The following is a 13331-nucleotide window of genomic DNA, read 5'->3' on the forward strand; positions in this document are numbered from 1 at the left end:
CCAAAGAGCCATCTAACCATGTTTTGCAGAAAGATGGCTGCATATGCTTATGATGAGCAGCTGCTCATCCATGTTTTTCAAGATAGTTTGGCTGGAGTGACGTTAAACTGGTATACCCATTTGGAGCCGACTCGAATTCGTTGTTGGGCAGACTTGGCTGATGCTTTTGTGAAGCAGTACATATACAATACACATGTCGCGCCAGATCGTTTACAGCTGCAAAACATGTCGAAGAAAGACAACGAAACTTTTAAGGAGTATGCTCAGCGGTGGAGGGAATTGGCTGCACAAGTTGAGCCGCCTTTGTATGATAAAGAAATGGTGGCAATGTTTGTAAATACGCTCCAACCACCATTTTATGAACATATGGTGGGAAATGTATCTTCAAATTTCGCCGATATCATCGTGATAGGCGAGCGAATAGAGATCGGGTTGAAAAATGGGAAGATTGCATATGGCTCGTCGGCGGGTGCAAACTCCAAAAACCCAATTTCAACTCAGGGAAAAGAAAGGAGGGAGATGTGCATGCAGCATCTGCAACCCCCGTGTGGAGAGGTCAGGCTCCCACTCATAACTATCGACCATACTGGGGTCAACATCCACATGCAGCTAACGCGTCATTTGGTCATCAAATTAGGCCTCAACAACAACCGGGATACTATCAACCACAATACATCCCGACGAATAATTGGAGGGGAGGGGCAAATGTAGGTTCCAATATGAATGTGGGTCCAAATGCTTATCCAAGAAGGAACCAAGAAAGAAATTATGTTAACTTTACCCCAATTCCTACAACTTATACGAAATTATTGCCTCATCTTATCAAACAAGGTTTAGTTGTTGTTTGTCCCCTGAAGCCTTTGCAGCCTCCGTATCCAAGAGGTTATGATGCAGATGCAAAGTGTAGTTATCATGGAGGGGCCGCTGGTCATTCCACTGAGAGGTGTTTGGCTTTCAAGCATAAAGTACAGACTCTAATTGATTCCGGGTGGTTAAAGTTCCAAGAGGATAAGCCTAGTGTTGAGTCCAATCCTTTATCTGGGCATGGAAGTGCTTCGACGAATGCTGTCGAAGTGAAAGAGCATGAGCTGGTGAGAAATGTGAAAGAAGTCAAGAGCTCTAGGAGGTTTATTTTGGAGGCATTGCTGAAAGTGGGTATCTTGAAGGGTGATTATGATGAGAGTATGGCATGCGCGCTCCACCCAGAGGCTGAGCACTCTATTGAGGAGTGTGTTGAATTTGAAGAAATTCTGCAAGACCTGCTAGATCGTGGTCTGATGCAAGTATGTTACAAGAGGGAGGAGGGAGATGTATTTGCACAGACTGGTGATGAATCCGGTATGATTTTACCAGAACCATTAGTGATTCGTTTCACTAAGACTACTTCTATCCCACCAACTCAAGGAAGGTCGCCTGTAGTTATCCATGTACCAGCCCCTTTTCCTTACAAGAACGAAAAAGCCGTCCCATGGAGATATGGGACGCATGCGTCAGGCGAAACGCAAAGCGTCGACCCTGTCGTCAAAAACATATCAGGAATAGGGGGAATGACTAGGAGTGGTCGAATTTTCACATCACCAGAGTTGGCTCGAGAAAGGGTTAATGATAGGGAAGCAACGATGGCCGCGAAGGCAAAAGAGTTCTTAAAGGGGAAGGGTGCACAGACAGAGGAAATCCCCGACAAGGAAGAGAGGAGAGAAGTTTCTGAAGAGGAGGCTTGCGAATTTTTAAAATTCATACAACAAAGTGAATATAAGGTGGTGGAACAGTTAAATCGTATGCCTGCTCGTATATCCTTGTTAGACTTGCTCATGCATTCGGCATCACATAGAAAGTTGCTAATGAAGATACTCAGTGAGGCTCATGTGGAGCAAGGTATTTCGTTGAATAAATTCGAAGGTATTGTTGGCAATATTGTTGCTAATAATTATCTCACTTTTACGGATGATGAGATACCAGCTGAGGGAAGAGGGCATAACAAGGCTCTTCACGTCTCTGTGAAATGCCTGGATCATGTTATTGCGCGTGTTTTAGTGGACAATGGGTCCTCCTTGAATGTCATGCCGAAAGCAACTCTGGAAAAGCTACCTTGCGAAGGAATGCATATGAGGCCTAGTTCAATGATTGTGAGGGCGTTTGATGGTAGTAAAAGAGAAGTGATGGGAGAGGTGGAATTACCAATGCAAGTTGGCCCATGTGTTTTTCAAATAACGTTCCAAGTTATGGATATCCTGCCAGCTTATAGTTGTCTGTTGGGGCGCCCATGGATTCATTCGGCGGGAGTTGTGCCTTCTACACTACACCAGAAGTTGAAGTATGTGATAGGAGATAAGCTGGTGATAGTATCAGGAGAAGAGGATCTTCTTGTGAGTGGGCCATCATCCACGCGCTACATTGAGGCGGCTGAAGAAGCTCTCGAGACAGCCTTCCAATCGTTGGAAATTGTGGGAAATGCTTGTGTGGAACCGTTTCCAGTAAATCCTCGTCTATCATGTGCTTCTATTATGATGGCCAAGATTATGCTAAAAGAGGGCTATATATATAGGGAAGGTTTGGGTAAATATCGGCAGGGGCGAGCATTCCCTCTAGAAATCGTTGAAAACAAGAACAGATATGGCTTGGGGTATAAACCTACCAAGGAAGACAGGAAAAGAGTGATTGAAGAAAGAAAAGAGCGCAGTCTGGCCGTGCAGAAAGACGAGGGCCCAGAGAGAGCAAAATTCACATTGTTGACATCAAGGAAAGTTTCCGCAGTGCTGGGTGGATCAACACTGGTCAGATAGCAGCGGTGGAGGATGAAGAAAGGCCTCAAAGTTCGAGCTTTGTGTGGGCTTGCTCCCCTGATACTCAACTCAACAATTGGGAAACACTGGATTTACCTGTGATGCTTAATGTGAACAAAATGTAATAGTTTTAATTAAGCTTATAGTTTCGATTGGGGCTTTAGAACTGAGGTTTCGCGGATTTATTCTTTTTACTTTTCACTCAGCGTGATAATAAAGTTGCATTTCATCATCATTTGGCATTTTTCTTTGTTTATCTTATTTATTTATACTTTTTCATAAATTTAAATGATGCAGATGTGACAATGATTGTTTTGAAAATAATGATATCAATGTTCCTAATTTTGAGCACCCTATCAATAATACGGAAGATGATTTCGAAGATGATGTAGAAGAACCCTCTCCAGAATTGTTGAGATTAGTGGAACAAGAATCTAAGGAGATAAAACCCCATCAGGAGGAGATTGAAATACTCAACTTGGGAGAGAAGGATGAGATAAAGGAAGTCCGAAGGATAATTTCCCGTTACCACACATCGATACTCTGGTTGATAATACGGCCAAATTTTCGTTATTTTCGTTCATGGATGGATTCTCGGGATATAATCAAATTAAAATGGCACCGGAAGATATGGAAAAAACGACCTTTATCACGTTGTGGGGAACATTCTGCTATAAGGTTATGTCTTTCGGACTCAAGAATGCTGGGGCAACATACCAAAGGGCAATGGTGACACTTTTTCATGATATGATGCATAAGGAAATTGAAGTTTATGTGGATGACATGATTGCAAAGTCTGAATCAGAAGAGGAGCATATTTTCAATCTAAGGAAATTATTTGAGAGACTGAGAAAGTACAAACTCAGATTAAATCCTGCCAAATGCACGTTTGGAGTAAAGTCTGGAAAATTGTTGGGCTTCATTGTCAGTCAAAGAGGGATAGAAGTTGATCCGGACAAAGTAAGAGCGATAACGGAAATGCCTGCGCCCAGAACAGAAAAGGAGGTTCGAGGTTTTTTGGGAAGATTGAATTACATTGCTAGGTTCATCTCCCAATTAACTGATACTTGTGAACCAATGTTCAAGTTACTACGGAAAAATCAGGCCGTAGTCTGGAATGAAGATTGTCAAGTTGCTTTTGAAAAAGTCAAACAATACCTGCAAGACCCTCTTGTATTGCGTCCACCTATGCCAGGAAGGCCGCTCATTTTGTATTTGACCGTATTGGATAATTCAATGGGTTGTGTATTGGGTCAGCATGATGAAGACGGGAAAAGAGAGCATGCTATATATTACTTGAGCAAAAGATTCACAGATTGCGAACAACGATATTCGTCGTTAGAACGAACTTGTTGTGCACTGGCGTGGGCTACTCATCGTCTAAGGCAATACATGTTGAGCCACTCTACTTGGTTGATATCCAAGATGGATCCTATCAAGTATATTTTTGAAAAGTCTGCTCTCACTGGAAGGATAGCTCGATGGCAGATGCTATTATCGGAGTATGACATTGTATATGTTACTCAGAAATCTATCAAGGGTAGCGCTTTAGCGGAATATTTAGCCCATCAGCCCATTAATGATTATCAGCCAATGCAACCTGAATTTCCTGATGAAGATATCATGGCTTTATTTGCTGAGAACAAAGAGGACAAAGATGAAAAAGCCTGGACGGTATTATTCGATGGGGCCTCGAATGTAATGGGGCATGGAATAGGGGCAGTGCTTATCTCTCCTAAGAATCAATACATTCCAATGACGGCAAGGTTGTGTTTTAATTGCACGAATAATATCGCAGAATATGAAGCCTGTGCCATGGGTATTCGAGCAGCAATAGAGTCTAAAGCAAAAATTCTGGATGTATATGGAGATTCAGCTTTGGTCATCCATCAATTGAAGGGAGAATGGGAGACTAGGGATACTAAATTAATTCCATACCAAGCTTACATCAAGGGATTAATTGAGTATTTCGATTCCATCACGTTTAATCATATACCGCGAGAAGATAATCAATTAGCAGACGCATTGGCTACTTTGTCATCGATGTTTGAAGTTGATCAAGATGCAGAATTGCCAATGATTGAAATGAAGAGTCATGCGAAGCCAGCGTACTGTCATTTCATCGAAGAAGAGGTAGATGGTAAACCTTGGTACTTTGATATCAAGCATTATCTTAGAACCCGAGAATATCCAGAGAAGGCATCAGAAAACGATAAAAGGGCGTTAAGGAGGTTGGTTGGCAGTTTCATTTTGAGTGGGGATATTCTATATAAGAGGAATCATGATATGGTTCTCCTTAGATGCGTAGATGCAAAAGAAGCCGAGCTGATACTAAAAGAAGTGCACGAGGGTACATTTGGCACGCACATGAATGGGCACTCAATGGCCAGGAAGATACTGAGAGCGGGGTATTTTTGGTTGACTATGGAAAATGATTGTTGTACACATGTGAGAAAGTGTGAGAAATGCCAGGTATACGCAAGTAATATCAATGTTCCACCCACGACCTTGAACGTGTTGTCTGCACCATGGCCCTTTTCGATGTGGGGAATAGATGTCATCGGAGCTATAGAGCCAAAGGCGTCAAATGGACACCGTTTCATATTAGTCGCAATCGACTACTTCACCAAGTGGGTTGAGGCCGCTTCTTATGCTAATGTGACCAGAAAGGTGGTGACCAAGTTCATAAAAAGGGAGTTGATTTGCAGATACGGGCTCCCTAACAGGATCATCACTGATAATGCCACTAACTTGAACAACCAGATGATGACAGAGTTATGTGAGGAGTTCAAAATTCATCATCTTAATTCTTCTCCTTATCGTCCAAAGATGAATGGGGCAGTAGAGGCTGCTAACAAAAATATCAAGAAGATTGTGCAGAAGATGGTGGTCACGTATAAGGATTGGCATGAAATGCTTCCTTTTGCTTTACATGGTTATCGCACTTCGGTACGAACATCGACTGGGGCAACGCCTTTCTCGCTTGTATATGGAATGGAAGCAGTACTTCCGTTTGAAGTGGAAATTCCGTCCTTACGAGTTTTAATGGAAACCCAATTAGAAGAGGCGGAGTGGGTTCAAGCTCGTTTCGACCAGCTCAATCTCATCGATGAAAAGAGACTAACAGCAGTATGCCATGGACAATTGTATCAAAGAAGAATGAAGAAGGCATTTGACAAAAAAGTACACCCAAGAGAATTTCATGAAGGTGAGCTGGTGTTGAAGAAGATTCTACCCATACAAAAGGATCATAGAGGCAAATGGACTCCAAATTATGAAGGGCCATTTGTAGTGAAGAAAGCATTTTCTGGTGGGGCACTAATTCTCACGAGAATGGACGGAGAGGAGTTACCATTGCCAGTTAATTCTGATGCAGTAAAAAAGTTTTACGCATGATGATTCCGTGATAGTGGTTGCTATTAAAGGGATGTTGATATTGTCTTTAACGCTTATTGTACTCTGTGTTTTATTCACTAAATAAATTTCACATGAGTTCATTCATATTTTGGTTGTTTGCATTCCATCTGAAATATTGCATGTCACGCTGAGCTGTTAAGTAGTAAAGGGGAAATGAAAACGAAAATAAGTAAACGCGTGTTGATAAAAGCATCACAGTATATCAGGTTGGCAAGCTCGGTCCTGGAGGATGTCGAAAAGGAAAAACGAAAAAAAAGGTGAAAAGAAAAAAAAGGGGTTACATGTTGAGTTTGTTGTTAATAAAGTTGTCAAGGACATAGTATTTTTCGAAAAAAAAAAAGTTTTGAAAAATACCGTTGGTGAGTACTTCCCTGATTCAAGGTTTTGGGAGTAACCGGTGTTCTTTTCTTGATAAAGCATCTGCATTCACATTACTTGAACCCTAATTTTTGTTTCCCACAAGATGAAGGATTTCGCCGCCTAATATTGGGGCAGTTTTCATTATGTTACATATCATCGATAATCCGTTGATCAGGGAGATATATATATATAAAAAAAAAAAAAAAAAAGAAAAAAAGAGGGAAAACAAAGCAAAGGAAAAATGAAGTGGATGTGTCAAACACTACATAGTTTTGTTTCAGGTTTAAGTTCAAGAGAAAATCAGACAAACAAGATTCAGAGTGACGTGTGGCCATTTTTCGTTATCCAATCGTCAAAAGCAGTTCATCCAATTGCACCCCTTTTGAGCCAAAATTCATAATTGTTTTCATCACCCTAGACAAGAATTATTAGCATATCGACGTCAACTTAAAAAGATACATCATAAGCATCCAAAGTTGAGGGGGAAATCTCTAAAAGGAAGAAAGAAAAACAAAACAAAAATAAAAAGGAAAATATCATAAAGGACCACAGCAGGGGCAACAAAAAAAAAAAAAAAAAAAAAAAAAAAAAATAAAGGATGCCTGAAGTTCAAATCTCTAAAGACAGTTGACTGGGCACCTTGCAAATGATTCTTGTTTAAAGACTTTAACCGTCAAACACTTATTTGGGCCTTCATTATCCTTTCTTTCAAAAACCCTTTGACCTTTAGCCACGGTACAAGCCAATAAAAGTCCACGCTGACTGAAAAATGTTTGTCCTAATCTTTCTCACGAATTTAACTTGGAAACAAAATGATGTGGTGAACGACGCATTCAGTTTAAAAAAAAAAAAAAAAAAAAAAAAAAAAAAAAAAAAAAAAAAAAAAAAAAAAGGTCTCCCTGTCAATCGAAGATCGTCCAATTTGGGGGGAATCCTTCATATACAAATCTTTTCACTTTTCCAAAGCATACTTATTGTACAAAATTGGGGCAATATGGGAGCCCAACATGTTAATAGCACTTTCCCCCAAATAAGGGACACACATACGTTAATACTTGCTCACAGAAAATCATTATTCATCTGCTTTTCATAACCATTCTTCCACATCCTACAGGGTTCAAGTTAATTTGGATTGCAAAAAGCGATAAAAAGAATTTTAAACTCAGGGTTACACTTTCTTCCTGCTCATCAAAGGGTTTTATACATATCAACGTTGTTTTTAAGGAATGCGTTTTGAACGTACATCGTGTTTGATGACAATATTAACAATGGATTCCAAGCATGGAGCTTTCAAAAAAAAAAAAAATGATGATGATGAAAAGTGAGAGTAAAAGAAAAGAACAAAATGAAAGTCTCATGCATCTAGGCATTCATGCACCATCATGACATAACATCATCTCAAAGGAAGCAAGGAGAATTGTTTGCAAAATCTTCATGTTTAACTCGGCATTTATCAACTTTTCAAAGCTACAAATCAAGGTTTTAATTTTCTGTTATCGGCCCTCTGCATGGCAAGGGTCGGATTTAAATTTCTGTTCTGTGAGTTTGGCCCTCTGCGAGGCAATGGTCAAATCCAGGTTTTAATTTTCTGTTATCGACCCTCTGCATGGCAATGGTCGGATTTAAATTTCTGTTCTGTGAGTTTGGCCCTCTGCGAGGCAATGGTCAAATCCAGGTTTTAATTTTCTGTTATCGACCTTCTGCATGGCAATGGTCGGATTTAAATTTCTGTTCTGTGAGTTTGGCCCTCTGCGAGGCAATGGTCAAATCCAGTTTTAATTTTCTGTTATCGACCTTCTGCATGGCAATGGTCGGATTTAAATTTCTGTTCTGTGAGTTTGGCCCTCTGCGAGGCAATGGTCAAATCCAGGTTTTAATTTTCTGTTATCGACCCTCTGCATGGCAATGGTCGGATTTAAATTTCTGTTCTGTGAGTTTGGCCCTCTGCGAGGCAATGGTCAAATCCAGGTTTAATTTTCTGTTATTGACCCTCTGCATGGCAATGGTCGGATTTAAATTTCAGTTCTGTGAGTTTGGCCCTCTGCGAGGCAATGGTCAAATCCAGGTTTTAGTTTTTGTTACTGATACTTTACTTGACATTGGTCGTTTGGTATCGTGACTTGAATCATTTTGTTCGTTTTCTTTCATGATTGAAACTCGGACAAAATTAGTGTTTTTATCTTTACTTAGCTTTACTTAAATAATACGAAAAGATTAAATTTTCATATTATTTAGTAATATCTAAGTAAAGAGGGGCAGCTGTCAACACTCAATTTTGTCCGGGTTGTAAAAGATTGTTTTTATTGGTTATTTATTATTTTCCTTTTATTTTATTTTACCTTTTTGTTTTATTCTATTTTTATGTATTTAGATCTTTGCTTTTAATTCAATTTCTATTTTATTTCGTATTTTCAATTTGTTTTAATAGAGTTAATTAATCAAAATAATTAAAAAATTGAAAAATAAAATTAAAAATAATTAAAAAATAAAATAAAATTGAAATAAAAAAAAAAAAAAAATAAAAAAAACGTGGAAAAGGGGGAGAGGATGAATGGGACGCGTGTCTGAAGGAGGGAGACAAGGTTGTTAGAAAGGATTTTTCTAAGATTTTTTTGGAAAAAAAAGGGGGACCAGGTGGTTACGAGGAGGATTCCAAAGATTTTGGGGAGAGGATTTTTTTGGATCAGAGAGAGGAAAAGGGGAAAGGAGGGCACACGAGGAACCATCATCTGGAATCATCATCCAGAGTCAGCATTGGCACCGGCACCGGCGAGAAGAGATCACCGGCTACGCAGCGAACGATAGCAGCAGCCGTAGCAACAGGTAAGTCTCTGTTTCATCTGTACATCCAGACTCATCATGACCGCTTACTGCATAACTGCTTCTTATGCTTATTCCATCATGAATGCTTTTCCTCTGAACATCATGAGTTCCCTCATCACCAACCTCCCCTTTCATTCATTCTCTGTTTCACCACGTTCCCTCTCTCCTTCCTAACTCTCACGCTCACGGCCAATCTCAACAAACCAAATCCAAAACCCATCGCACAATCCAAGAATGAAGGGATGAGCTGGAGCGATGGCCGACGATGGTCTCGGCGGTGAAAGGCGGAGAGCTCGACGAAGAAGAGGCAGCCCGCATGTTTGAACTGGCGGAGACGAACCCCTCCCTAGGTTGCCAGTATCGGAGAATGCAGACAAGAGCAAGGAAGCAGTGGCGCGGTATGGCGCGGCGTGGCACGGTGGATAGATCGAGAGAGACGACGGCATGGTAGCTGGTCCGTAGAGGCAGTGATACGGTGGCCACCTTCGTTGCGGTGGCTAGTCTGGTCCGCGGTGGTCAATCGGAAGAAGACGTGGTCGTTGAGTGACAGAAGTGAGTGTCTCTGAACCCTTTTGATCAGAGAGAAGGAAGCATTGGCCTCATTTGAGAGGAGCAGCATGAGGAGTGAATGAAAGTGGGAAGGTAGAACCCCTAGGAAATTCTAGGTTAGAAACCATTCAATTGGGCCAGGCCCAAAATCGAGCGTACGTCCAGGAACCTTTGGCTTTTTTTGAACGTTCGTCATCCAGCCACATCTTCCCAACGAACGCTCGTCCATAACGAGCGTTCGTCATCCAGCCACATCTTCCCAACGAACGCTCGTCCATAACGAACGTTCGTCATCCAGCCTCATCTTCCCAACGAACGCTCGTCTCAAACGAGCGCTCGTCATTCGGTCTCCACTTCCCACATCTTCCCAACGAACGCTCGTCCATAACGAGCGTTCGTCATCCAGCCTCATCTTCACAACGAACGCTCGTCCCAAACGAGCCCTCGTCATTCAGTCTCAGCTTCCCACATCTTCCCAACGAACGCTCGTCCATAACGAGCGTTCGTCATCCAGCCACATTTCCCCAACGAATGCTCGTCCATAACGAGCGTTCGTCATCCAGCCACATCTTCCCAACGAACGCTCGTCCATAACGAGCGTTCGTCATCCAGCCACATCTTCCCAACGAACGCTCGTCCATAACGAGCGTTCGTCATCCAACCTCATTTTCCCAACGAACGCTCGTCCCAAACGAGCGCTCGTCATTCGTTCGTCATCCAACCTCATTTTCCCAACGAACGCTCGTCCCAAACGAGCGCTCGTCATTCGGCCTCCACTTCCCACAGCTTCCCAACGAACGCTCTTCCATAACGAGCGTTCGTTATCCCACCTCATCTACCCAACGAGCGCTCGTCGACTAGCCTCCTCTTCTCAGCGTCCGTTCGTCACATCATCCAATGAACGCTCGTCATCTACCTTACTGTACTCAACGTACGTTCGTCGTATCACCCAACGAACGCTCGTCATTCAGTCTATTTTTCTCAACGTACGTTCGTCACCTCTCCACAACGAGCGCTCGTGACTCTGAATCTTTTCCTAACGTACGTTCGGCCTTTACCACGGACCGTTCGTTATCCAAGCTTTTAGACTGACCGTTCGACATTATATTATTTTTATTTTGGTACCCCTATTTTTATTATTATTTAATTATTCATTTGCCTTTTTATTTATCTTATTTCATTTCATTTTTATTTTATTACTTTATCTTATTTATTTCTTTTAAATATCCAATTATTTCAAAATATATATATAATAATTTTACTTATATACATATATAAAATAGAAAATTACAAAAATTTGTTAAAAAGGTTAAGCACACGTGTGACCGCTCGCGTCGTCCTTGTGCTAAAAACCTTTTCTTCTTCTCTAAATAAATTTACAAAAATTTGTTTTAAAGGTTAAGCACACGTGTGACCGCTCGCGTCGTCCTTGTGCTAAAAACCTTTTCTTCTTCTCTAAATAAATTTACAAAAAAAATAGTTTTGAAGGTTAAGCACACTTGTGACCGCTCGCGTCGTCCTTGTGCTAAAAACCTTTTCTTCTTCTTTAAATAAATTTACAAAAGAAATAGTTTTGAAGGTTAAGCACACGTGTGAACGCTCGCGTCGTCCTTGTGCTAAAAACCTTTTCTTCTTCTTTAAATAAATTTACAAAAGAAATACGTTTTGAAGGTTAAGCACACGTGTGACCGCTCGCGTCGTCCTTGTGCTAAAAACCTTTTCTTAAATAAAATTTCAAAAAAATACGTTTAAAAGTTGAACACTCGTGTGATCGTTCGCATCGTCCTAGTGTTCAATACTTTTCTCTCTTATTTACGTAATATTAAACGAGGGTACGAGTGCTCGTGCGATCGTCAGCATCAGCCTAGCACTCAATACTCTCAAGTCTTCCTAAATAAGTAAATAACGGTATGAGTGCTCGTGTGATCGTCCGCATCGTCTTAGTGCTTAATATCGTTATTTCTCTTTTTAAAAAAAAAAAGATGATTAAAAATATTTAAATATCATTTTAAAGGTATGAGTACTCGTGCGACCGTTCGCGTTGGCCTAGTACTCATTACCTTCTTTTTCTCAAAAATATTAAAAAACATAAAATCTCCAAAAATTAAAAACATCTGCTTTTCCAAACAACAAACAATCTCTTAACTAGAACTACGTAACCCTGATTTCTCATTTTGAATGAGAATACGTAGGAGCAAGGTCAATCCTTGTCGGGCCCAAAAAACTAAAAACTATGTTTTGTTTATTTAGAATTTTATTTTAGGGGATAATTAAACATTTTAAAAACCACATCATATCCGTGCATTTAGTTAAAGGTACTGCCTTAGGGCAGGCGTTGTGGGGTGCTAACACCTTCCCCACGCGTAACCGACTCCCGAACCCAATCTTTGGTTTTAGTGGACCGTGCTTTATCATTTTATGGTTTTTCCGTAGTTTTCCAAAATAAACTATGGTGGCGACTCCAAATCTCTTTTCAAAACCCGTTTCTTTATGGATCGTCGTCCCGTCGCGATTCTGGTTGCGACAGGATGAAGTGGACGAAGTTGACGAAGTTGACGATATGGACAAAGTGAACGAAGTGGAGGAAGTGGAGGAAGTGGAGGAAGGGCAGGAAGCGGAGGAAGTGAAGGAAGTGGAGGAAGTGGAGGAAGTGGACGATATGGACGAAGTGGACGAAGTGCAAGAATAAGTGGAGGAAGTGGAAGAAGTGAAGGAAGTGGAGGAAGTGGACGAAGTGGAAGAAGTTGATGAACTTGACGAAGTGGAGAACGTGGATGAAGTCGACGATGTGGACGAAGGTTACGAAGGGGACGAAGTGGAGGAAGTGGAGGAAGTGTACGAAGTGGACGAAGTGGACGAAACGGACGAAGTGGAGGAAGTGGACTAAGTGGAGGAAGTGGAGGAGGACGTCGTGGACGAAATCGGCGAAGTTGGCGAAGTTGGCGAAGTGGACGAAGTTGACGAAGTGGGGGAAGAGGAGGAAGTGGACGAGGTGGAGGAAGTGGAGGAAGTGCAGGAAACCGAGGAAGGGGGGGAAGAGCAGGATGTGGAGGAAGTAGAGGACGTTGACGAATTGGACGAAGTTGACGAAGTGGACGAAGTGGACGATGTGGACGAAGTTGACCAAGTGGACGAAGTCGACGATGTGGACGAAGTTGACGAAGTGGACGAAGGTAACGATGTGGACGAAGTGGGCGAAGTGTACGAAGTGGATGAAGTGGACGAAATGGACGAAGTGGAGGAAGTGGAGGAAGTGGATGAAGCGGAGGAGGAAGTGGAGGATGTCGAGGAAGTGGACGGAGTGGAAGAACGGGAAGAAGAAATCGACGAAATGGACGAGGTGGACGAAGTTGACGAAGTGGAGGAAGGGGAGGAAGTGGTGGAAGGGGAGGAAGTGGA

At 41.6% G+C, this 13331-nt stretch overlaps 1 protein-coding gene across 1 annotated transcript; it reads left to right on the top strand.

Moving 5' to 3' along the window:
- Positions 1-318: 318 nt before the first annotated feature.
- On the top strand, positions 319-2783 carry LOC148193728 (uncharacterized). Its single transcript, XM_088099497.1, has 3 exons — positions 319-329; positions 413-1598; positions 1641-2783. Exons 1-3 carry the CDS (start codon positions 319-321, stop codon positions 2781-2783), a joined length of 2340 nt encoding a protein of 779 aa, XP_087955623.1.
- The last annotated feature ends 10548 nt before the right edge of the window (positions 2784-13331 follow it).

The sequence above is a fragment of the Vigna umbellata genome, chromosome 9 (genome assembly GCF_029865625.1).
Source record: "Vigna umbellata cultivar VRB3 chromosome 9, Vumbellata_1.0, whole genome shotgun sequence".
Lineage (NCBI taxonomy): Eukaryota > Viridiplantae > Streptophyta > Magnoliopsida > Fabales > Fabaceae > Vigna > Vigna umbellata.